The sequence below is a fragment of the Lissotriton vulgaris genome, chromosome 5 (genome assembly GCF_964263255.1).
Source record: "Lissotriton vulgaris chromosome 5, aLisVul1.2, whole genome shotgun sequence".
NCBI classification, from domain to species: Eukaryota; Metazoa; Chordata; class Amphibia; order Caudata; family Salamandridae; genus Lissotriton; species Lissotriton vulgaris.
The window spans coordinates 45,015,189-45,041,867 of record NC_141693.1 but is presented as its reverse complement, the minus strand read 5'-3'; the positions used below and the strand labels follow the sequence as shown (position 1 = coordinate 45,041,867).

The 26,679-nt window shown below is 45.3% G+C and overlaps 1 protein-coding gene across 1 annotated transcript in view; it reads right to left on the bottom strand.

Moving 5' to 3' along the window:
* The window catches only part of LOC147710096 (uncharacterized), an 88,434-nt gene that overhangs the window by 44,262 nt on the left and 17,493 nt on the right, over positions 1 to 26,679 (bottom strand). Inside the window, 1 exon segment of the mRNA XM_086919315.1 lies at positions 24,808 to 24,932. Within this exon segment, the coding sequence (XP_086775441.1) occupies positions 24,808 to 24,932 (125 nt within the window).

The following is a 26,679-nucleotide window of genomic DNA, read 5'->3' as shown; positions in this document are numbered from 1 at the left end:
GCAAGAGAATTAACCCATTGTATCCATCTCGGATGTAAAGCCTTAGCATTTGGAATGCTTGCTTTTGTTACTACTTCTAAGGCAGGTACAGGTGTAATGATCATTATGCGTTTTTCCCTGCGCTAAGGCTCTCTCTTTTGCTACTGCAGTTTGAACAACTGTCAGAATTTTTTCTGTAGAAGTGAATTTCATTTCAGCTTGTGTGTACAAGTGTGATTTGTATGCTATTGGTCCCTTTTCACCTTCAATAAAGGTCAGGTACGTGAATCCGCATCTCCCTGGGATGATTCGGATTACAAGATTGCGCATAGTGTTGCGTGTCTGTAACTGTGTTTTTGCTAACATGTCTGTTTGTACTGAGCGCAAAATTTCTGGTTTTGAGTCCAATTTGTTGGTTTGAAATCAGGTTTGATTAGTTTGTAGAGAGGTTTAACCCTTCCTGCGCAGTTTAGAACGTAAGTTCTTCCAAAATTCAGGAAACCTAGAATTGACTGTAAGTTTTTCAGCGTCTTTGGAGGTTGGAGCAGCGCACATTTCTCTAGAAAGTTTGCTGCCAGGCTTTTGCCTTCACTTGAAAGTTCGTATCCTAAGAATAGGACATTGAGGTGGGCAATTTGTGATTTCTGATAATTGAATTTGTACCCTTCAGAAGGGAACCCAAGTATTATGGTGTTCACTCTTTCAAGTGCACGTCCAAATCCCCTGGGGGAGACAGCAAAATTATCGCTGTGGCCCCATAATTGAGAAAGCGGTCAAGTACCTGCTTTCTGGTGCTATGTTTTGACAGAAGAACCCATTTGAAATGTGTAATGTCGTTTTGTATTTTTTGTGCACAATGTTATTTATCAGTGCTGCACTGTGACCATTTTGTACTGCAAAAGTTTTGCAACAAGAGTTTAAGTGTCTGTAGTACAAAACTAGACAATATGTATTGTCGTGCTTGGAGACAGGAAACAAAGGATTGTTCATAGATGAGGTGCATGTTTTAATCACCCCTTGGTATTCATGTTGATTTAAAATCTCCCTGACCTGTTTTTTAGCTTCCTGTTTAACAGGATATTGCCTTTGCATTGTTGGTTGAGCTTTCAACTGGATTTCGTGGTGAGGAGATTCCTTATCCCATCCTACGTGATTTTTGTATAATGCTGGAGCCTGAGCTACTGTAGATTTCCTGGCATAGATGTATTTTTTATGAATTGGAATGTGATTTGAGAAGGCTGGCATAATTATCTCTTCGCCATGTTGGCACTTCCTGACAGCTTCTCCCAAAAGAGTGCTTTTATTTTTCTAGGTATGTCCCCTCCATTCAGAGCGGTACTTCATATAACTTATGAGGTACACTAACCCTGGTGTCGGCAGTTTCAACTTGAATGCATTCATTCAAGTCCACTGTCTCCAGATGATCCTTCAAGATCTTGCGAGCTATGGTGACTTCTGCTGCGCTGTCTAGCATTGTCTGGCCCCACTTCCCGTTTTTAAGTTGTGTCCTCAAGATCCTCGGCATGTTTGCTCTTTACACTTGCTACTTTCTTCTTGGTGAATTGAGTTCTCTTATTTTTTGGAACGTGCTGTTCGTCTTTGGACTTCACTTGTTCTTCTTTCTGTTCTGATTGTCCTCTTCTTTAGGATTTCTGCGAGGAAGTCTGAAAAGTACTAGAGGAACGTGTATCAGTATCTTGATATCTATCAGGTTTTCTCAAATTATCCCTATTTCTGAGGTTGTACCTTTTTTCTAAGCATGGGCAAATTTTGCGAATTCGCGGTCTGCAAATTCGCGCAAAATCGTAAAAAAGTCCATGAATTTGCAGATTTTCCCACAAAATCGCAGATTTTTTTGAGATTTCCATCTACTCAACTGGAGTACTTTTGACTGACTAATCAGTAAGTGCTACCTCGTTGGGTAAACGTAGAGTGCTTTTCCTACACTGCAGCTGCGATAAGGGTCAGAAGATTTGTCTCCACTGACCATGTGTGCCTGTAACTTTGCCACTGCACCAAAAGGCGCCGAGGTACCTTGAATGAGCTGTCCATCATAGTTGGGAAAGGGGGGGAAGACGTTTGATACCGCTAGTGTGTGGTGCGGGGCTTCTATGCTTTTGGGCTGATTAAAATGGTACTGAATTTGAGCTTCAACTCGTGCACCTGCTTTAATTATATCTGTAAGTGCTTCCTGCTGAGGTTTAATTTTTGTGACAGGAGCCTCGTGCCAGAATGAATCCTGCCCTGCATAGTTATCCATGAAGATGCCACCGTTTTGTGGAATACCTCTACTCAACTGGAGTACTTTCTACTGGCTAATTCCAGTAAGTGCTACCTCGTTTAGTAAATGATCGTGCTTTTCCTACACTGCAGCTGCGTATGCCCAGAAGATTTGTTTCCGCTGACCATGTGTGCCTGTAACTTTGCCACAGCACCAAAAGGCGCTGAGGTCCCTTGAGTGAGCTGTCCATCATAGTTGGGAAAAGGCGGGAAGAGGTTTGATACCGCTAGTGTGTGGTGCGGGGCTTCTATGCGTGTCAACATGCCTCTTGTGTATAAAGGGTCAGAGAGTGAGCAGGGCAGAAGGGGAGGAGAAAGCAGCCTCCTGGTCACAGGAACGGGGATTGCGCTCGAGAAACTCAGGGATGCAAAGACCTCCCTCGGGTAGTACAGCTAATATTCGACGGCAGATATGGGGTTAAAGCACACTTGCCCAACCTCGACCGTGCTCACTAATGCTTTTGGGCTGATTAAAATATTACTGAATTTGAGCTTCAACTCGGGCAACTACTTTATTTATATCTGTAAGTGCTTCCTGTTGAGGTTTCATTTTTGGCCCACAGGAAGCACTTACAGAGTCAAGGCAGGTGCCCGATTTGAAGCTAACTTTGCAAACATTTTAGAATGGCGCCAGCAAGCACTCTGGCAGCTTGCCGGCGCCATTCTAAAATTGTTACTAAGTTAGCTTGAACTCGAGCACCTGCCTTAACTGTGCTTCCTGTGGGCCAAAAAAAAAATCCGCCCGCTCGCGAATTCGCACATTTTTCGGCAATTTGCGAGTTTCGCGGATCGTGAAATTGCAGAAATTTCACAAATTTCGCGAGCAGAGCGTTTTTTGCGCCCATACTTACTTTTTTTAGAGGGCTCCCATTGGGGAGATCTACCTCCCCGTTGGGGAGATCTTCCTCTGTACTGGGAACTCTTCTCTTTGGGAAATGTTTGTTTAGTGTTTTCCCACTTCTTTTTAGGATTTTAAGTTAGTTGAGGTTTTAGTGGTTTCCCACCCAAACACTCTCTACCTAGTTCTTCATAAGAGTTTTCAATAATTCTTGCAAGTTCATATGGTTGCTCAGTTATATCTATTTCTTTTAGTTTTTGGTGGATTGCCACTGATGCTGCTTCACCTTTGATGCGGTACAAAAGGGGGTGGTGATGGACGGAGCATCTGAATCAATCAAACACTCACACCCAGTCAAAAGATCTGGGTTTATTCCATCACCGTTCTTTAGCCCACTCGGCCACCCCAGTTCAGACATGGCTATATGGAAATCAGTCTGACCCTGTGCCTCATGTGAACAGTCCAGCCCGAACCGCCAAGCCATGTCTTCCCTGGACCGGAAACAAGCTTCCGAGGACCGGTTTCTGGTATTCCAGCCGTCTTCAGCCCGGCTTGCTTGAATCCAGTGGCAAAGTGAGCAAGAGACTCATGTCTGAGCATACCCTGCCACACTTATGGCAGCCAAAAGCGGTACAAAAGGGGGTGGTGATGGACGGAGCATCTGAATCAATCAAACACTAACACCCAGTCAAAAGATCTGAGTTTAATCCATCACCGTTCTTTAGCCCACTCTGCCACCCCAGTTCAGACATGGCTATATGCAAATCAGTCTGACCCTGTGCCTCATGGGAACAGTCCAGCCCGAACTGCCAAGCCATGTCTTCCCTGGACAGGAAACAAGCTTCCGAGGACCGGTTTCTGGCATTCCAGCCGTCTTTAGCCCGGCTTGCTTGAATCCAGTGGCAAAGTGAGCAAGGGACTCACGTCTGAGCATACCCTGCCACACTTATGGTGGCCTAAAGAGGTACAGGCCACCGATTCAGATGGACGGAGCATCTGAATCAATCAAACATTCACACCCAGTCAAAAGATCTGGGTTTAATCCATCACCGTTCTTTAGCCCACTCTGCCACCCCAGTTCAGACATGGCTATATGCAAATCAGTCTGACCCTGTGCCTCATGGGAACAGTCCAGCCCGAACCACGAAGCCATGTCTTCCCTGGACCGGAAACAAGCTTCAGAGGACCGGTTTCTGGCATTCCAGCCGTCTTCAGCCTGGCTTGCTTGAATCCAGTGGCAAAGTGAGCAAGGGACTCACGTCTGAGCATACCCTGCCACACTTATGGTGGCCAAAAGCGGTACAAAAGGGGGTGGTGATGGACAGAGCATCTGAATCAATCAAACACTCACACCCAGTCGAAAGATCTGGGGTTAATCCATCACCGTTCTTTAGCCCACTCTGCCACTCCAGTTCAGACATGGTTATATGCAAATCAGTCTGACCCTGTGCCTCATGGGTACAGTTCAGCCCGAACCGCCAAGCCATGTCTTCCCTGGATTGGAAACAAGCTTCCGAGGACCGGTTTCTGGCATTCCAGCCGTCTTCAGCACGGCTTGCTTGAATCCAGTGGCAAAGTGAGCAAGGGACGCATGTCTGAGCATACCCTGCCACACTTATGGCGGCCAAAAGCTGTACAAAAGGGGGTGGTGATGGACAGAGCATCTGAATCAATCAAACACTCACAGCCAGTCAAAAGATCTGGGTTTAATCCATCACCGTTCTTTAGCCCACTCTGCCACCCCAGTTCAGACATGGCTATATGCAAATCAGTCTGACCCTGTGCCTCATGGGAACAGTCCAGCCCGAACCGCCAAGCCATGTTTTCCCTGGACCGGAAACAAGCTTCCGAGGACCGGTTTCTGGCATTCCAGCCGTCTTCAGCCGGGCTTGCTTGAATCCAGTGGCAAAGTGAGCAAGGGACTCACGTCTGAGCATACCCTGCCACACTTATGGCAGCCAAAAGCTGTACAAAAGGGGGTGGTGATGGACAGAGCATCTGAATCAATCAAACACTCACACCCAGTCAAAAGATCTGGGTTTAATCCATCACCGTTCTTTAGCCCACTCTGCCACCCCAGTTCAGACATGGCTATATGCAAATCAGTCTGACCCTGTGCCTCATGGGAACAGTCCAGCCCGAACCGCCAAGCCATGTCTTCCCTGGACCTGAAACAAGCTTCCGAGGACCAATTTCTGGCATTCCAGCCGTCTTCAGCCCAGCTTGCTTGAATTCAATGGCAAAGTGAGCAAGGGACTCACGTCTGAGCATACCCTGCCACACTTATGGCAGCCAAAAGCTGTACAAAAGGGGGTGGTGATGGACAGAGCATCTGAATCAATCAAACACTCACACCCAGTCGAAAGATCTGGGGTTAATCCATCACCGTTCTTTAGCCCACTCTGCCACTCCAGTTCAGACATGGTTATATGCAAATCAGTCTGACCCTGTGCCTCATGGGTACAGTTCAGCCCGAACCGCCAAGCCATGTCTTCCCTGGACTGGAAACAAGCTTCCGAGGACCGGTTTCTGGCATTCCAGCAGTCTTCAGCCCGGCTTGCTTGAATCCAGTGGCAAAGTGAGCAAGGGACGCATGTCTGAGCACACCCTGCCACACTTATAGTGGCCAAAAGTGGTACAAAAGGGGGTGGTGATGGACGGAGCATCTGAATCAATCAAACACTCACACCCAGTGAAAAGATCTGGGTTTAATCCATCACCGTTCTTTAGCCCACTGTGCCACCCCAGTTCAGACATGGCTATATGCAAATCAGTCTGACCCTGTGCCTCATGGGAACAGTCCAGCCCGAACCGCCAAACCATGTCTTCCCTGGACCGTAAACAAGCTTCCGAGGACCGGTTTCTGGCATTCCAGCTGTCTTCAGTCCGGCTTGCTTGAATCCAGTGGCAAAGTGAGAAAGGGACTCACGTCTGAGCATACCCTGCCACATTTATGGCGGCCAAAAGCGGTACAAAAGGGGGTGGTGATGAACGGAGCATCTGAATCAATCAAAACACTCACACCCAGTCAAAAGATCTGGGTTTGATCACCTTTGATGTTAGCTATTAGTATAGCTGAGACCTGTTTGAAATCTTTTAGTAATTTCATACCAAGATTTAAAGCAGGTTCCGGTCCGTATTCATTTTGTATCTGTCTTAGGACGTCTGGTATTACCGCCATAGACGGAACACCATGTGTTTTTGTATAGATTGAAGAAGAGACTGTACCCCAAGTGTCACAGTCCTCCACATGTGATGCTATCCCCATTGGTAAACAGATTGTCAGAATTCTGTGTTTCTCATGATGTGTACTATCGGGAAGTACTGCCTCTATTTGAGTATTTTTTTTAGCTAACCAGAACGGGATTTGTTCCCTTTTTGTGGGCAATTTACCAATGACTGATTGTATAGTCTGTGGTGTAATTTTGTTTGTGTTCCCCTGATGAGGGGTATGCTGTGGAATTCTTACAATAGGTTGGACTGTTAAGGTCTGCATGACATATTGTAACCAATTGTCTATGTATTTTAATTAACTGTTTTAGCTGAGCTAACAGTTCTTGACCTGTCATGTTTTCAATGTCAGGATGTGGTGTATAGCTGGCTAATACAGGCCATGTTGCTCCTGGTCTACCTAGTGGCCCGAGCCTGGTAATATGATTTTGATGTTGTAGGGTGCCTTTAAACTAGAGCTGATGCTCTTGGTAAGTTAATGGAATTTCAATGTCCTCGTAAGGAATGTATTCCACTGGAGGTTCCTCTACTTTGTAGTAGTGGAACTCATGTGTTACTGCATTTGCTGCAGGAAACTGAATCCATGAATAGAATACCTCTGTCTGCCCATATTCATGTGCCTCTATGACAAATGTTTATGTTCATGTTTATTAAGCTTATAGAGCGCACAGATACTCAAAGTGTCCCGGCGCTAGCTCCTGAAGAGAGAATGAACGTCCGTCATGATTAAAACAGCAAGGTCTTGAGTTTCTTTCTAAAAAGCACTGGATCCTGGGTAGTCCTTAAGGCTAATGGCAGTAGATTCCAGGCCAGGCCAGCCCTACGCACAAAGGAGTTTCCACTGAGACGCTGGCGCTTGAAGTTCGGGATCTGCATCAGCCATAGGGCCGAGGACCGCAACACTCTGCCAGGCTCATAGAAAGCAAATCCTCTCTGTAGGTAAAGGGGGCCCATATCGTACAAGGCCCGGTGAGCAATGGTAAGCATTTTGAATTTCAAGCGGGACTCAACTGGCAGCCAATGCAAGGCGCGCAAATGAGTCCACACACTATCTCTGGGAGAGAGCCCCATAAGGAGTCTGACCGCTGAGTTCTGCACTACCTGCAGTTTTTTAACCAGAGACCCTGGGCAGCTTACCAGGAGCGCATTAGCGCAGTCCAGGCGGGACAGAATTAATGCCCGGACCAGGGTTTTCCTAGAGGCACTCGGCAAAAGAGGAAGGAACTTCCTCAAGCTCTTCAATAAGCCAAAACATGAGCCCGCCAACATCTTGACGTGCGTCACAAAGTGCAGGTTTTGGTCGAACCAAACGCCCAGGTTTTTAACTGCGTCTGATCTTTCAGAAGGCCGAGAGAAAATCAAAGGCCAAAGCCTTTCTCTGAAATCAGAGGGAAAGGAGCCGAACAATAGCACCTCAGACTTCCCTTCATTACATTTCAACTGGGCATTGGAAAGACAGCGAAAGACAGCAGACAGGCAGTTTTGGGCCAACCCGACCGAGTCCACTTCCTTAGGCCAAGTGAAGAGCAGCTGGGTGTCATCGGCGTAGGCCATCACCTTAGCCCCCAGTGACTCCGCCAGACACACAAGCGGGGTCACAGAGATGTTAAAATGGAGGGGGCTAAGCGATGAACCCTGTGGCACACCCGTAGACACCGGAAGCGGCGCCGAGACGCTTAGGGGAAGCGACACCTGCTGCTGCCGGCCCTCAAGGGAGGAACTAATCCAGTGTCAGGCATTGCCAGTGATGCCGATGGCAGACAGGCGATTGAGCAGCATGGCATGGGGGACCGTGTCGAATGCCGCCAAGAGGTCCAGCATGACTAATGCTGCCCTCCCGCCGGCATCCTGACACTCCCTGATAGCCTCTGTAATCTCAAGCAAAGCCGATTCCGTGCTATGAGCTGCACGGAAACCTGACTGAGCTGGATGGAGACCCTTGGACTCCTCGATAAACTTAGTAATTTGAAAGGTGGCGGCCTTCTCGCACACTTTCGCCAAGCTGGGCAAAAGCAAAATAGGGCGATAGTTCTCTGGCACCAGAGGGTACAAGGACGGCTTCTTTAACAGCGGGAGGATCAGGGCAAGTTTCCAAGCTCTATGCACGGAGGCCGACCAGAGAGACTTATTACCTTACCACTTCTCGATGATACCCCATTATTTATCAGTTTGTAAGTTATAGTTTTTCTCACATTTGCCGGGATGATTATAGCATTATCGTCGTTTTGTTGAGGACTTGTGTCGTCTAAAACTGCTTGAGCAGCTCTAGCTAATTCTTCGTCACTATTCATTATTTTGTTGACGGAAAGTTTGCAGAGCAAGTTTTCAAGGAAACAAAGATAAGGTGCACAATATTTATGGAACACTGTATCCTTCAACATTGAACAAACGAAAAACTAATACATAGGATTTTTCGTCCTACTCAGTTTTGGCGGATATTATCCTTTTACCCACTCCAGACGTCTATTGGAGCATTTTACGGGAAATAGGGGTCTGTGTGAAAAGCACGACTGAGTTACTCTAGTATTTAGCGTTAAATTATCGCCTTACCAAACGTTGGGCGCCATGTAGTGTAGTTCCTATATTCCCAATAGGCTCTGCACATTGGAATAATATATCCTGTATCTTAGACGTAGAACTGAGGGCGACTAGGTCTCTACCGAGCATATTAGACTTAATTGTGAGTGCCAGCTACCTCAGAGATCACTAGAAACTTTCTCAAATACACAAGAAGGGATTAGTTTCTGATAACTGCATAAACATGACAACTTTGTTTCCCAAGAATAAGAAATCTATCTCTAGAGTCGCGGAAACAATATATAGCTATTTCAATCGTGCATGCTTTGTTTCACCAGAGGTGCAGAGAAATAGAGAGACAGGACTTTTCAATAAAAAGTATTTATTGAACAGTCTTTTTTCTCATGCATAAGAAATGAACTGCTACAATATTAATACTGGTCATAATGTACAATGCGTACAATACGAAGAGTATAATAAAATAATACTGTAAAAGCATGGTATGGTTTCTAAGCCATAAAATACATAAAATACATACACTAATAAATAAAGACTAAAAGTACTCAACTAGTGCTTCTAAAATACGCCTACCCCGATGTACCCAACCTAGGTCTAGTGTAAGGGAAGAAGTAAGTGAGGTGTAGCTTAAGTTTAGTATTCTTTTGCCAAGAATCTATTTCAAGTATTCTCTAAGGGTCTAATCAGCTCCGTACCTTGGTTTAGAATGAAGGAGGTCTTGTATCTCTCTCTCAGGACTCGATTTCCCAGCAACCCGCAAGGGTAGCCTGGAAACACTGGAGCTGGATTTCTCGGCAAAAGAAAAGACAGCGTCTCTCTCAGTACGTCAGCTGGAGGGTCGGCTTCCTTCGGCCCTTGCTGCGGCGAGATGCGTTGGGCAAGTAGATAGTCGAACTGCTCCAAACCACCGTGTGTTTGCCTGGGCAAGTGTGGGCATATTTATACCTTAAAGGTGCCGAGATTGACGTAAGGTTGGACATAATAACGTCATCAAAGACTCAGTTCTTTGAAAACTCCTTGATTTCTTGGATAAATCAATATTCACGCAATGGAAAGTCCCTTACTGCTGAAGGTGGGTTTCTCCTAGAAATCGTTGTGGATTCTCCGGAATAGTGGAAGTAGCCATGCCGTATTTGGAATGCATAGGCTAAGTCTAAATATGGTTATGATTTCTATGCCTATATAAGGATAGGGTGATTTATACCTATATATGGGCATGAATCGGGAAAATGACACTAGGGTCCTAGATTCATATACAACACTGGGGAAAACAAAGGAAGACTGGGCTGTTCCTGGGGGGGTCAGACGGTCACTGAGGTGCAGGGGGGAGGGCTCATAGGAGAACTACCCCAGGGTATCCATTATGTTGGATATAATGGCCTCACACGCCCTTGCGAGTGTCATGCTTCATCATAGGCAATGCTCCTCGTTGGGTAGGCGGTGCAATTCCCAACGGGAAACACATCTAGGAGGGGCTCCTTGGCGGAGATCTTTTTATCCATCTGCCTATGGGTGAAGTGGGGGGTTTGGGGCCAGGACAGTGTAGACGGTGTTAGTGAGGGTAAAATGAAGCAAGAGGTACCGGAAAACAACTTTATTCAGGTGATCCTTTGCCTCAATTAAAATAACGATTAGTCTGTACTCGCTGGAACTTAGGTTTCCGCGTACGGGACAGTAATAAGGTGTAAAAGTTATGGTCAACATGTTTCTCGCTATACGTTCATTGACATGCGATTCTTCAGGACGTAAAATGGAGCAGAACTACTGTCTACAAAACATGACTTACATAAGTGTCAGTTTACCGAAGCACAGCATTGTACTACCTGTTTAACACTTTCTCTTGCCTAATAGTCAGAGTTTATATTTGTCAACAGTGCCCAGCGGGTCAGACATCAGGGGTGAAGCCAATGTAGCTTAGGTTCTTCCGCCTGTGTCTGTTCGTTATTGCCTATCCCTCACCGCCGGGCCCACCATGGGCTATCAACAAGAATATCCCTATCCTTGTAGTTTTATCACTGCATTACCAGTGATAACCTCCCAAAATGCCGATATCGCTGGATTTTTAATTGCTTAGGCGGTTAGCGTTGTTAATAACGCGATAACCAGGGATATTATCCAGCGATAGCGGTTGTTAAAAAAATTAACGCTAAGCGACCTTAGCGTTAATTTTCCCTGTTCCTTGTCAATATGCCCCATAATGTTTACAATGAAGTGGAGGGGGAGATTACCATCTTATCCCGCCAAAGTAGTGATTCACTATCTATTAAGGAAGCAAATATTATGGACTGCCGTCTCAAGAGAGACATTACAACTAACCCTGGTCGTAGTGTGCGGAGTGGGGCTACGCGGAGCTATGCAAAGTGGGCACAAAACTACGCCCACCCGCGCACTCCGCGTAGCCCCACTACGCGCCGCCCGCCTCCCTCCCGCCCTCCCTAAATACTGCAATAAATGGCTAGAAAGCTTTTAAAAACACTTACCTTGTCCGCCGCGTCCCCGGGGCTCCCTCTCGCCGTCCCTGGATTCGCGCCGTCATTTCGAATACTAATGCGCATGCGCGGGCGCCCGCGCATTTCTCGTGAGAAATGCGCATGCGCGGCCGCCCGCGCACGCGCATTAGTAATGAAATGGCGGCGTGAATCCAGGGACGGCGAGAGGGAGCCCCGGGGACGCGGAGGACAAGGTAAGTGTTTTTAAAGGCTTTCTAGCCATTATTGAAGTATTTAGGGAGGGCGGGAGGGAGGCGGGTGGCGGCGGCTATGCACCGTCTGCGGAGCGCGCGTAGTGCCGCCTGGCTACACCCTCTACGCAAAATGCGTAGGAGACGGCACTATGCACACTCCGTGCACGGAGCGTAGCTGGCCGCCCACCCCTAATTACAACAACCAAAAGATTAAGGGCCTTATTTACAAGGAATTAACGCAGAGCAGTACCTCAAGCCATTTGACTACGCCAAGCTGCATTTCTTCAGAAGCAAAGGTATGCATCATATCTACAACAATATGACAGATCCCTTTGCTCTCCCCTGCCCTGGGGCACAATTAGCTGCAAGGTGCGGACGCAGGCACCCTTGCACCATGGTGCAAGGGTGCCTGTGTCACAGGGACAAATGTTTTTGTGGAAAAAAGGACACCCTCCCGCACAAAAACAATGATGAGAGGTGATTTACTCTCACTATGTGTGCTGCAGAATGCAGCATGCATAGAAAGAGGAAAAAAGAAGAAAAATTAAAACATTTCTCCTTCCTGCCTGCCTTCCTACACCGCCCTTGGGGAAGCGTAGCATTTGGACGCATTTCCAGGTTTACGATTTCTCGTAAATCTGGAAATGTGGCAGAAGGCAAGGGTGTTGCGTAGGAACACCCACAACAACACCCGTGGCACGCCCCGTTCATGCAAAATGTTGCGTGTAAAAAGGTCATATTTAGAAGGACGCGAAAAGCCATGCAGGGTTGCTTAATATGTCCTTCTAAATATGGGGCAGCAGGTTGCGTCGCCGGTGCATCACAAAAAGTGACGCAACGGCTGTGCAAGCGAATTGTAAATAAGCCTCTAAATGATTTTATTTGAGGTTAATGTTGTTTTAAATGTATATTGCTTTGAACATTATTATTATTTTGGTTTATTTTGTGATCCTTCTGTATTTTGCTAAATAGTTTACCTCCTACTTTAGGCGTCGAAAGAGAAGCGTCATTTCCAATCAGTGCAAAGTCCTCGATGCATGGATTCTGCTGGGTCAGCACAGAAAAGTCACTTCCAAGGGCAGAGGACTGGGTTGGCACCACTTGGCAAGGCAGGACTCACAGATGGCAGAGTCCAAGTGCTGTTGCAGGGCTGTAGGAAGTCTTTGATGGCCCTAAAACTTCAGAACAGGGGCAAGCCAGCAAACCCTTGGATTTACTCTGGGTTAAAGTGAGATGCTTCCAGTCCTTTACTCAGCAGGGCAGAGGGTAGCAAGCAAAAGGTAGCACATCAGAGCCGAATATAAGTTCTTCCAGAGCAGCTGTCCAGCAGAGTAGCAGTCCTTGTAGCAGCACAGCAGTCCTTCTTCCTGACAGGGTTCTTCACAAGACCAGTAGGGAACTGTCTTGGTAGGGTCAGAGACCTAGGACCTCATTAATGAGTTTTGTGCTGTAGGCAAAAGAAAAGAGCAGGAATGCGCTGTATCTATCAGATAAGGTGCATTCCTGTCCTTTTCCCCTGGGCTGGCGCACAATGGGCTGCCATGCGTCAATGCAGGCACCTTTGCACCATGGTGCAAGGGGGCCTGCATTGCTGGGATGATTCTTTTTGAACACAAAGGAAAACCTTCCTGCACAAAAACAATCACAAGAGGCTTTTTCCTCTTTCTATGTGTGCTGCAGAAGCAGCACACATAAAAAAAGGAAAAAAACAAGGCGAAATAAAGATATTTCTCCTCGTTGTGCCTCCCTAACGATGCCTCCCCTGGGGAGGTGTACATTTTTGGCACTGCCTTAGAATTATGATTTCTCGTAACTCTGGAGCAGTGTCAAAAAGCCATGGAAGCTGCTGGGAACGCCCCAGCAATACCCATTTCATGCCCCTTTAACACAAAAAACTGCATTAAAGAGAACAATATTTACAAGGCAACATTAAGCCAAAAAAGTGGCTTCGTGCTGCCTGGGAAATATGGAGCAGACTCGTGCACCACCGGAGCGTCACAAAAAGTGATATACCGGTGGCGCAAGGGGCTAATAAAAAAGCCCCCTAATACTTATACCGAGTTGTGCCTTTGTAGTGGGGATGACTTCAAAGAAGGGTCTTTGAAGTGTACAGATATTCTTTCTACCCACCCCTGGCTCCAGACTATCAGTAGGGGGTATTCAGCCCTGTGGGTGGAAAGAGGACACTGCCTATTCAGGTGTGTCAGCTCCCCCTCCCTTCCTGTCCAGAAAAAACCATCAGAATGCAGATGAGAATTCAGACACACCTAACCATCTTGTGTTTGTGGTGTCTAGAGGGAATGCACAAAGTGTAGTTGTCACCCACCCCCAGATGTATTGGAGACAGGCCGCAGGCAAGCAGCAGTAAGAGCAGAGAAATGTCCACTTACTAAAAGTGCCATTTCTAAAACAGCAATTTTAAAATCCAACTTCATCAGTACAGATGATTTATCATTACCATTCCAAAGATATGAAACATGATGCAACTACTCCTTTCTAATCAGGAATTATAGCTTTAAAAAGTGTGAAGGAATACCCAATGTTAACCTATGCGCAGAGTATGCCTCACAGTAGTGAAAAAGAAAATGTGGGTGTTTGTCGCTATCAGGATATGCAAAACCTAACAGTACATGTTCTACCTTTTACTTACAAAGCACACTCCCCTATGGGCTATCCAGGGCCCACCTTAGGGGTGACTTAGGTGTAAAAAAGGGGTGTTTTGGCTTGGCAAATGGATTTAAATGCCATGTTGAAGTGGGAGTACTGAACACACAGCCCTTGCAGCGGCAGGTCTGAAACATGTTTGAAAGGCAGCTTGTGTGGGTGCTGCAATCAGTGCTGCAGGCTCGCTGCTTGCATTTAATTTACAGGCCCTGGGTATATGGTATACCTTTTAACAAAGGATTTATAAGTAAATAAAATATGACAACTGTGTATATACCAATGCTATAAAAAACACAGAAAGGGGTGCTACTAATCAAAAAGGGCTAGAGAGTGTCTACTTTCTCATGTATGAAATGTGTGCATGTACTGTAAAGTATGAAGGGTGAAGAGAAGAAAACCCATCAGCCCACCCGTTGGCGGAGCTTCATCATTTGGGATTTTTTAAAATGGCAAACTGGTATCCACTAGGTTGCTCACTGTTGTTATTGTGAGTCAGCTCTAGTTACGGATCCGCCAGCGATGATCAGCCATAGAGTGGTGGTGTATATGAAGCCGTTGGAAGAGAGAGTTGCAGTGCTCAAAAAAATGTGTATGTGCTACAAGAAGAGTGATGTATTAAAATTGACTATCATGATGCCAAAAACTGAATTTTATTATGGAGGTCATCATGGTGCCAAGGTTAAAAAACAGAGTGTAGATAGTGTTTAACAAATACAACTATTGTGATGGAATAACAAATGGTTGACATGTTTCAGCCAAAAATGGCGTTCTTCAGGACCTATAATTACACTACTGCAACTGTAAAAAAAGAAGTGTAATAAAGACTACATACCATGCATGAATAACCTACCATCTGAATATATGTTATATGGTAAGTTGAATGGTCATGGTTGTACAATCACCTCTCCTGAAAGAGAAACAGTATATACAAACACATATTGTATCAAATCAAAGCAAAAAGACATATATCTGCCAACGAGACATTGATCATTCATTATTTAATAAAGCTATCATTCACCCAAAATTTACTTGGGAGTGGCCTCACATCGCCTGGCACTCGCTCAGGTAAAGAGGCCCCGCTCTGAAGAAATGGAAATGAGAAATACCAATAGTGTTACTTTGCTGGTATTGATTCCACTTCTTGATAATCTATACTACTATTATAAAGAGAGAACACACACCTTTGAGCCAGGTAAACTCGGGAACCACAGCGCCAATCAAAACACCCAATACATCATAGGAAACGTCAGGGTAAGCAGATGGACATAAGCGATATACCATAAAAAAATATACCTTAGAAGGGAAAAGTACGTTCTTTCAGAAAGTAGTCCCTTGGAAGTAGCGCCATGTCTGAGGTGGGCGTGTGCGTTTAATGCGTGCTGACATCACAATCACGGGTCCGCCATGTTAGTTAAGTAGTAAAGTGCAGGACAGGAGCGCCGAACCGACAGACTACGGAGTTTTACATGCCAAAAGCGGACAGGAGCGTGACCTGAAGCGGGCAGGACAGGAGCGCCGAACCGACAGACTACGGAGTCAGGACAGGAGCGTGGGCAGAAGCCAGGGGCGTAACACAGGCCCCCGCAGCCCCCGTGTTGCGGGGGGCCTCTGCCCTCCATGGGCCCCCTGCGCTCCAGGGGCCCCCTCACTCAGCAAGCCTCTGCCCTCTTCATCATGAACTGAAATGGTGCGCACGTCCGGCATCCTTTTAATAAATTAAATGGTGCAGGCGTGTTGTAGCTCTGACATCAGAGTGACCTTGCTGCTCGCTAGAAAATGGAACGTCAACAGGTTTGTGTTTGAGCCGAAATCTGTGCACCCATTTCTGCCTGTGTGCATTTTACTCACGCTGCGTTCATGCACTTGATAGATTTACGCAATCCACCATCATGAAGAAGCTAGCCAGCCACCTAGAGGGCGGCGTTCGTAAAATTAAATTTGCAAAATCTCCGGCCCATATCAGTCATAGCTAAACAAAGAAGTCGATTTCCTCTAGCTGGACAGTTAGATTTTACTTTTTCATTAAGCACTCATTTGTGTAAGCTTTGGTACTTCCCACTGATTGGTTAGGTTGAATGCTGATGCGTTTGACACGTGGTGAATCTAGCTTCTATTTCTGTTGTGTACAGCATCGGAGGTGGATTGAGAAACGTTTGGTATTTACCATAAACTCAGCATGGTATCTGCGTTTTAACTATAGCAGCCGCTTAATATAAGCTGACCATGCTCTATTTCCCACCATTCTCTGTCTCACTGTGTACTCAACTTAAGATCAAGGCCCCTGGAATTATGTGATTTTTGTGGCCATGAGTTTTCCTTAAAATTATGGATGTCCTGCATTTAACACATAATCCATCACCTGCTGTGTTATTTGCGCAATTTAACAAATAAAATGCATCTCTACCTCAAACAACTCAACAAGTTAGTAAAAACGTGGTGACATATACTGCATACAGGGCAAGTGATGACTGGTCATGTTTGTGTTGTTTATTTCTGTATTGGGGTCTCAAAATGGTACTAAAGAGGTAAACCTTTTTCCAGATGATGATAACGTGTAAAAAGGACAAAATGATGAGGTAATACTGTCATGAAATATGACGCTTTATGCCACATAAATTGCCTTTTCTTGCAACTGAATTTAGTGTACACTGCCACATAATTTTGTTCTCCCTGCTGCATAATTCCAGTGGCCCTAATCAAGGCCCGATAAAAGCACCCCTCTGGTCGCTCACGCTCGACCCCGAAATGCCTAATGAGCTTCCCTCTCCCCCTTAGTTTTAATCTATACTACTATTATAAAGAGAGAACTTGCACCTTTTGGCCAGGTAAACTCGGGAACCACAGCGCCAATCTACACACCCGATACATCTATGAAAATGTCAGGGTGTGTAAATGGACATAGGCTATATAAATTTTAAAAAAAAAGTAAATTAAAAAAATTTAGTTTGTAAACAAAGTAGTCCCCTGAAAGTAGCGCCGGCCGGGACCTAGCACTGGCCGCGACACGGCGTGCGTGATGACCGCGACGCGACGTGCGTGATGACCGCGACGTGCGTGATGACGACGAAGGAGGAGCGGCGGTGCAGTGATGAGCGGCTGTGCACTGAGGAGTGGAGGCACAGGTAAGGAAAGGGAAAGTTCAGTGCAAGACTGTGATGCAGGGGGAGGCAATAAGGAGGCAGCAGTAAAGGAAAATGTTGGAGCGCGAGTGAGTCGGGGCGGGAGGGGGGCGCGAGTGAGTCGGGCGGGAGGGGGGCGCGAGTGAGTCGGGGCGGGAGGGGGGCACGAGTGAGTTGGAGCGGGATGGGGGCGGGAGTGAGTCGGGCGGGAGTGAGTCAGGGCGGGAGGGAGTTGGTGCGGGAGGGGGTCGGGCGGGAGCGGGTGTACTGCCCCCAGCCCCTTTCTGCCCCAGGCAACGCTGGGGCGGGCTGCTAGTGTATATATCTCTATATAGATCCCCTGGTGTCGTGGATGGACATGGTAAGGACCACGGTACTATGCCAGCCCAGCCGGTTGATGATGAAAGAGTTTAAGACTTTTTGGAAGCAAGGACATGTGCACGCTGTCAATGAACCATATGGCAACTTTGCATAAAAGGTAATGCTCGGGACAACAACAGAGGAAACAGTATTCACTTCATCTAATCACAAGGTTTAGAAAAGGGAAAAAGTTCAATTTTCATAAGTAAAACCATGGCATAGGGTTGAATACTTGTTGTCAAAGAAGTGCTTATCAAACGATTTTAAGAGAGAAGCAGCAAAAATGGCAAAAGAGTTTGGCCCCATAACGACAGGGCTCTAAAAAGCAGAAGAAATGCTCCATAGAACGCATGTTCTGAGAATGACGTGATCTACTGCACTCACCTGTCCGTCGGTACCTCAATCCCCTTCTGAGCTGAGGGGGAGGTAACTCGACGGACCAGGTCGACTGCTTAAGTACGATGTATGCGGACTGTAGAGAGAACACATGACCGGAAATACCCATGGCCAAGGCTGTGCAATGCTAAACTTGAACATGAAGGGCGGACCATGCAGGGATGTTCGCTCGCCCCAGGTAAAACGCAAAGCCGAGTAGACAGAGATTGCTATGAGAGCGCCTGATAGGGTGGCTACGGCCCGATGATATTATCGGTCCTGTTATTGGTTCATAAGATAGCCAATCGGAGAACCGCATCTGCCCTATTGTGGAGAGGCAAAGTCGGCAAAGTAAAGGTAGTTATATCACGTATTATTGAGCGCGTGAAGAAGTCTGGAGTGTGCGGACCAGGGAGGGAGCATATCTGAAGGGAATGCCGTTTTTCATAACACTTCAAAGGTTATCTTGTTCCAATAACCAAACGGAGCGGCAGACCAGAGAGAGAGCCGCGATAATGTGTAAAGCGGCAACAAATAAGGCGAGAAATGTAAATAGACTTCGCCATACCGAAATGTGACTGCTAAAGCAGGCTGCTTCAGAGGTTAACCAATCGGAACATCGGACCACAGAGAGAGCAGTGATTCCTCACAGTGATGTGTTAAAATGCATCGAACAAAGTTGAAAATGGAAATACACTTCACCATGTGTCCGCAATGTTGATAAGCACTTCTTTGACAACAAGTATTCAACCCTATGCCATGGTTTTCCTTTTGAAAATGGAACTTTTTCCCTTTTTTAAACCTTGTGATTAGATGAAGTGACTACTATTTCCTCTGTTGTTGTCCCGAGCATTACCTTTTATGCAAAGTTGTCATATGGTTCATTGACAGCGTGCACATGTCCTTGCTTACAAAAAATTCTTAAACTCTTTCATCATCAACCGACTGGGCTGGCACAGTACCGCAGTCCTTGCCATGTCCATCCACGACACCAGGGGATCTATATAGAGATATATATGTATATATACATTATCAAGAAGTGGAATCAATACCAGCAAAGTAACACTATTGGTATTTCTCATTTCCATTTCTTCAGAGCGGGCCTCATTACCTGAGCGAGTGCCAGGCGAGGTGAGGCCACTCCCAAGTAAATTTTGGGTGAATGATAGCTTTATTAAATAATGAATGATCAATGTCTTGTTGGCAGATATCTGTCTTTTTGCTTTCATTTGATACAATATGTGTTTGTATGTACAGTTTCTCTTTCAGGAGAGGTGATTGTACAGCCATGACCATTAAACTTACCATATAACATATCTTCAGATGGTATGTTATTCATGCATGGTATGTAGTCTTTATTACACTTCTTTTTTCACAGTTGCAGTAGTGTAATTATAGGTCCTGAAGAACGCCATTTTTGACTGAAACATGTCGACCATTTGATATTCCATCACAATAGTTGTATTTGTTAAACACTATCTACACTCTGTTTTTTAACCTTGGCACCATGATGACCGCCATAATAAAATTCAGTTTTTGGCATCATGATAGTCAATTTTAATACATCACTCTTCTTGTAGCACATACACATTTTTTTGAGCACTGCAACTCTCTCTTCCAACGGCTTCATATACACCACCACTCTATGGCTGATCATCGCTGGCGGATCCGTTAATAGAGTCGACTCACAATAACAACAGTGAGCAACCTAGTGGATACCAGGTTGTATTCTAAAAAGATCCCATATGATGAAGCTCCGCCAACGGGTGGGCTGATGGGTTTTCTTCTCTTCACCCTTCATACTTTACAGTACATGCACACATTTCATACATGAGAAAGTAGACACTCTCTAGCCCTTTTTGACTAGTAGCACCCCTTTCTGTGTTTTTTATAAGTAAGGTTAGGGGATAGGGTGCACTCGGGTCATTAAAGCATTTCCCATCCGGACCCTCCTTAAATTTTGTGTTTTTGTCATTATATACAATGCTACCATGTTTAAGGGAGAAGCACATGCCACTTTAGCACTGGTCAGCAGTGGAAAAGTGCTCAGAGTCCTAAGGCCAACAAAAAGAATCAGCAATAAGAAGAGGTAGCAAGCAAAATATTTGGGGGAAGACCACCCTAAGGATGACAGGTCTAACATACCCCCTCCCACTGTTCCTTCTAGGCAGAACTGCAACCTTTTTGGCTATCATGAGACAGCTGGTCCTTTCACCCCACACACATCACCTATGGCCTGTTGCAGCATTCAAACGCTCATCCTTCGGCTTCTATGGCAGCACCGGCAGCAACCTAAGAATGATGAAACTGCAGAATACCTCCTTGAGTAACCTGGCAAGATTCACAGAGGAGAGTCAAACACTTGTGTCCAAAGGGTTTTGTTTTATTTCAGGACACGTATTTACAGTGAGACCCTGCAACAGTGGACAAGTACTCGATTCTCTAGTCAGGGTGTAAGGAAGGGGATGTGAGCACTGACAGTGTGACTTCACTACATCCTCCACGCAGGATGACTGCAGACCTTACAGTGCAACCCTACTGGCCCGGACTTTATCACAAGGCTCTAATCAGCCTCCAGGTGAGAGAAGGTGAGTCCTTATAATGAGATGCCAGCCCTGGTCTCAAGCCTCTCGTCATCCTCCAGGTGAGGGAAAATGATTCCTTAAATTGAGATCCCAGCCCTGTTCTCCAGCCTCCTGTCAGCCTCCAGGTGAGTCCTTATAATAACATCTCAGCCCTATTCTCCAGCCTCCTGTCAGCCTCCAGGTGAGGGAAGGTGAGTCCTTATAATGAGATCCCAGCCCTGTTCTCAAGCCTCTCGTCAGTCAGGCGAGGGAAGGTGAGTCCTTATAATGAGATCCCAGCCCTGTTCTCAAGCCTCTCGTCAGTCAGGCGAGGGAAGGTGAGTCCTTATAATGAGATCCCAGCCCTGTTCTCAAGCCTTCTATCAGTCAGGTGAGGGAAGGTGAGTCCTTATAATGAGATCCCAGCTCTGTCCTCAAGCATCCCGTCAGCCTCCAGGTGAGGGAAGGTGAGTCCTTCTAATGAGATCCCAGCCCTGTTCTCAAGCCTTCCATCAGTCAGGTGAGGGACGGTGAGTCCTTGTAATGAGATCGCAACCCTGTTCTCAAGACTCCTGTCAGCCTCCAGGTGAGGAAAGGTGAGTCCTTATAATGAGATCCCAACACTGGTCTCAAGCCTCCTGTCAGCCTCCAGGTGAGGGAAGGTGAGTCCTTATAATGAGCTCCCAGCCCTGTTCTCAAGCCTCTAATCAGCTTCCAGGTGTGGGAAGGTGAGTCCTTATAATGAGATCCCAGCCCTGTTCTCAAGCTTGCTGTCAGTCTCCAGGTGTGGGAAGTTGAATCCTTATAATGAGATCCCAGCCCTGTTTTCAAGCCTCCCGTCAGCCTCCAGGTGAGGGTAGGTGAGTCCTTATAATGACATCCCAGCCCTGTTCTCAAGCTCTTGTCAGCCTCTAGGTGAGGGAAGGTGAGTCCTTATAATGAGATCCCAGTCCTGTTCTCAAGCTTCTTGTCACTCTCCAGGTGAGGGAAGGTGAGTCCTTATAATGAGATCCCAGCCCTGTTCTCAAGCCTCCCGTCAGCCTCCAGGTGAGGGAAGGTGAGTCCTTATAATGAGATCGCAACCCTGTTCTCTAGCTCCCGTCAGTCTCCAGGTGAGGGAAGGCGAGTCCTTATAATGAGATCCCAGCCTTGTTCTCAAGCCTCTCGTCATTCAGGAGAGGGAAGGTGAGACCTTATAATGAGATCCCAGCCCTGTTCTCAAGCCTCTCGTCAGTCAGGTGAGGGAACATGAGTCCTTATAATGAGATCCCAGCCCTGTTCTCAAGCCTTCTATCAGTCAGGTGAGGGAAGGTGAGTCCTTATAATGAGATCCCAGCACTGGTCTCAAGCCTCCCGTCAGCCTCCAGGTGAGGGAAGGCGAGTCCTTATAATGAGATACCAGCCCTGTTCTCAAGCCTCTCGTCAGTCAGGTGAGGGAAGGTGAGTCCTTATAATGAGATTCCAGCCCTGTTCTCTAGCTCCCGTCAGTCTCCAGGTGAGGAAAGGTGAGTCCTTATAATGAGATCCCAGCCCTGTTCTCAAGCCTCCCGTCAGCCTCCAGGTGAGGGAAGGTGAGTCCTTATAATGAGATCCCAGCTCTGTTCTCAAGCCTCTCATCAGCCTTCAGGTGAGGTAAGGTGAGTCCTGTAAAGCTCCTCGCATTAAAGGGTCAATTTGTGGATTCCTCCCAGAGATGCCACTAGGACCGCTGCTTAATTTACATATCTTTTTCTTCCCAGAATGCATCTGTGCAGGATAATCATCCATATTTATTGTTTTGTTTACGCTAAAGCTCGGAAATAAAATATAAAAAAACAATACCACAATAAACTTTGCCCGTACTGATCCTTATTCAAAGATGTAAATCAGAAAGTTAACAACAACCAAATTATTATCAACCTCCTCAGATATTATTAAAAAATATATTGTATTTTTCGTTTTTCAAAAATCCTTTTGTATTTTAGATAGTATCATGAATCAACGATGTTTGACGTTATACCACAAGACCAACAAAACAATTTACCACAAATTTAATAACTCCAAATAAGTACTTCAAAAATGAACAACATTCAAAGACGACTTACTCACATACGCAACATAAAACAAAGAACATATACACTGAATGGTCTTTTTCACAATTTTTTTACATTGATGAATCAAACTTGAGAAGCCAAGAACAACAGTGTGAATGCTTCAACGGAAACATTTCTGCATTCTGCCAATTTATGGACATGCATTTCATAATTCTCTTAACCATGCAGAAAAGACATCTTGTCAATGATCACACTTGTTTTATAATCACAAAAAAGGGGGTTGTTTCGATAATCACAACAAAAGAAGGTCGACGTGTTTTGAGCCCCGTAAGTTGTAAGCTGGGGGTTCTCTTCAGGACCAAACACTATTTAGCGAAATTAGACTATTTCTCATCTAGACTGAATCAATAGCTGACTAACAAACGTATTAGTCTTGTATAATGTCAAAAATCGTTGATTCATGATACTATGTAAAATACAAAAGGATTTTTGAAAAATGAAAAAAAATATATCTTTTTGAATAATATCTGAGGAGGTTGACAATAATTCGGTTGTTGTTAACTTGCTGATTTGCATCTTTGAATAAGGATCAGTTCGGGCAAGGTTTATTGTTGTATTTTGATTAATGGCTCAGCCTTGCTGATTAGAGCCAGACCCTGTTTTGTTACAAGCTCAGAAATAAGCAGTTAAAGCTCAGTGCTGCTCACAAGAAGATTTCAACCACAAAACCTGTGAAATCTAAAGTAGGATCCTGCAATTTATAACTACTTTAATGTGTTTGAGTTTAATATCTTTGGAAATGATAAATGTTCTTTCAATTTGTTTTCACGGGTATCTCATCATCTCAATAGCAGTTTTTCATCCCTTTAACTGTGTGTGATGTTATGCATTCTCTATTTACTGGATATGACATCATAACTTTCCTATAACTGTTGGTGATGTCATGCATTGACCATTCCCCCTTTATAGCATCCCAAATTTATCTTGCCTGCTTCTCATACAAAGTGGTAATGATCAGTCATGTGTCCAACATAACCCCATCCATTTAACTGACTGTGATGGCATACCGTGAGTATTCCATATCTATGACATCACACCTCACTTGCATACTGTGATGTCATATATTCAATAATCCCTGTCTATGACATCACACCATCTCACTGACAGACTGTGATGTCATACATTGATTATTGCTTTTTATGATAACACGCCATCTCATTGTTTTATTGTGATGTTCTACATTGACTATTCCCTGCCTATGAGATCACACGATCCCATTGATTAATCCCCATCAATGACATCACACCACCCCATTGAGTGCTGTGATGTCATATATTGATTATTCCCTATAAATCACCACGCCTTTTCATTAACTAGCAGTGGTGTCTTCCATTGACTATTCCCTGTCTTTGACATCTTACTTGACTGGCTGTGATCTCATATACTAATTAATCTCTTTGTATGACATCATGTCATCCATTGAGTGACTATTATGTCATAAAGTGATGAATTCCAGTCTGTGACATCATACCATCCCATTGAGTGACTAAGATGTCACAGGAAATTAATATTCAATACACGAACAGTCGATGGAATATCAATACATGACATCAAACAATTTAGTGGCACCGCATGGACCAGTCTTTTCTTAATACCTAATTTGATATATGATTTTAGGGAGAAGAAACAGATCTTAAGACTAATCAAAAAAGGAATTAGGTGAGGAGGAAAAAGCATGCTGCCTGTTGCAGAACCTTCTTGCTTACTTCAATGCAGTTGTGACTCAGTACCTGGATCTGCACCATTACTGGCCAGGAGAAGAAAGTCTGCGAGTTTAAGATGATCCTCCATGTTGGTGTGCGCCTCTTCCCTCATGACCAACATCAAACCCACACCAATCTGCAAACCCTTACCAAAGTATGCTAGATGTTCACCCTCAAATGAGATGCCGCTACCACTGACTCACTGTAAGCCCTAGTACTCAATCCTATCCCCTGGTAGTCACTCCAAGACCCATCAGTTGTTATTGGCATAGTCCAGGTCCTCGAACTGTGTTTTGTACCGGTCTGTTTGTACCGAGACATAGAGGGGGTCTTGAGCCTCCACGGCCCGCGGGGCAGCTCTCCTCTGCTTCCCAGGGTCCTACCCAGGGGCGGTGGGCTGCGGCGCCCCATTCAGCAGAGTCACCACGTCTGCGTACTGGATGCCGGAGTCAGTCGTCTGCTGGACCGCTGCTGGTTTCATCACCTTCAGATTGGCGTAGCACATCTTCTGCAAAGAGAGAGAAGAGAGGTTTGTAGACTCTTTAGAGGTTTTGTGGACCATGAAGGCTTCTCAATGCTCCACAGAAGAGAAACAACCAGATTAATTCAGGACAAACTTACTACATGATAAATTCATATCTGCAACTAGATGAGTGAGAACCAGCTGTGCCTGAAACCAGTGTAGTGTAGTTTCTATTTCCCTAATAGGCTCTGCGCATTGGAATAATATACACTATAGGTTTGGCATAGGGCTGAGGCCAGTATACCCCTATCAAGTATATTAAACTTAATCTACTTTGCACCAGCTAACTCAGAGGCCACTAGAAACTCCTTGAAAACAAGAAGGGAGTAGTTTCTGGCAACCGCATAAACATGACAACTTTGTTTCCCTTTAGAATCGGAAAATGCCTCAGAATCGTGGAAACAATAGATAACAGTTTCACTTAGCTAATCATGCATGCTTAGTTTCTTCAGAGTTACACAGAAATAGTAGATGGGAGTTTCAATAAAAGGATTTATTGAACAGTCTTGTTTCTTGTGTAAGAGATAAGAGCTGTTACAATCATAAGACAGTATGCGAGATATCTTATGTACAGCGTAAGCAGTAGAAATAAATAATACTGCAATAGCATTGTCTTTTAGCTATGACACATATTCACATACATATGCATAAATAACACAGGCTAAAAAGTGGATACTCATATGATGCTTCTCTAACTAGTTCTACCCCAGTGTACCTAACCTAAGTGTAGTACAAGGTAAGAAGTAGGTGCTGCATTCTATAGTATGGTATGCTATAGGTTGGTATGCCAAGAGTCCCTCTAGGTTCTAGTCAGCTCCATACCCTAGAATGAGAAAGGTGGGAATCTCTTTCCGGGTCTCAAACTCTAACACCCCGCAAAGGGAGTCAGAACACTGGAAGCTGGATTCTCTGCGAGCAGGGATGACAGCATCTCTTGTCAGTGAGTCAGGCTGGGACACAAATTCCTTTAAAGTCGTGGTCTCTTCCGAACTTGCCGTGGCGAGCCGTATCGAGCTGTGCAGCCGAGCAGTGGTTTGCCATGGCAAGGGAATGTTTATTTATACCTGGAAGGTGCTTAGGAATGTTTGCATTGACGTAAAGTCGGGCAGAGGAAGACGTCATGAATGTACCCTTAAGGAATAGCGGTTCATGCATAATAAATGAGTTCTTGGAGAAATCAATAATACCTGGCTAGGGAAACTCACAATGGCTTAAGGGTCTGGTTTCTAAAAACTTGTTGTGACGTTGGGGTGGACGGATGTAGGTGACCATGCCTGTATTTGAATAGCATGGCTAGTGCCTAAATAAGGACTGGCATCTCACGCCTAAATAAGGGCAATGCGAATTGTGCCTATATAAGGATATGATTTAGGAAAACCTATATACGGACACCTAGGGCGGAATACAACACCAGGGGACCCAAAAGAGAATGATGCTCCTCTTAAAAGAAGACAATACATACCATTTCCTCTCCTACAGTCATCTCCCTGTTCTTTCATCGCCTTCGCCTGCCATCTCATCATCAAGGTGTGTGTAGCATTATTTTATCAATTACCTTGCCATAGCATCCTCTATTTACTACTCACACAGGCCTGTCCTTTTTCGGAATATTTTATCAATTACCTTGCCATAGCATCCTCTATTTACTAGTCACGTCTTGCCTTTTTTAGATTACTTTTCATTGAATATCTAATATTTAAATATTTCTGACTTATCCGAACCTCTATTGCTA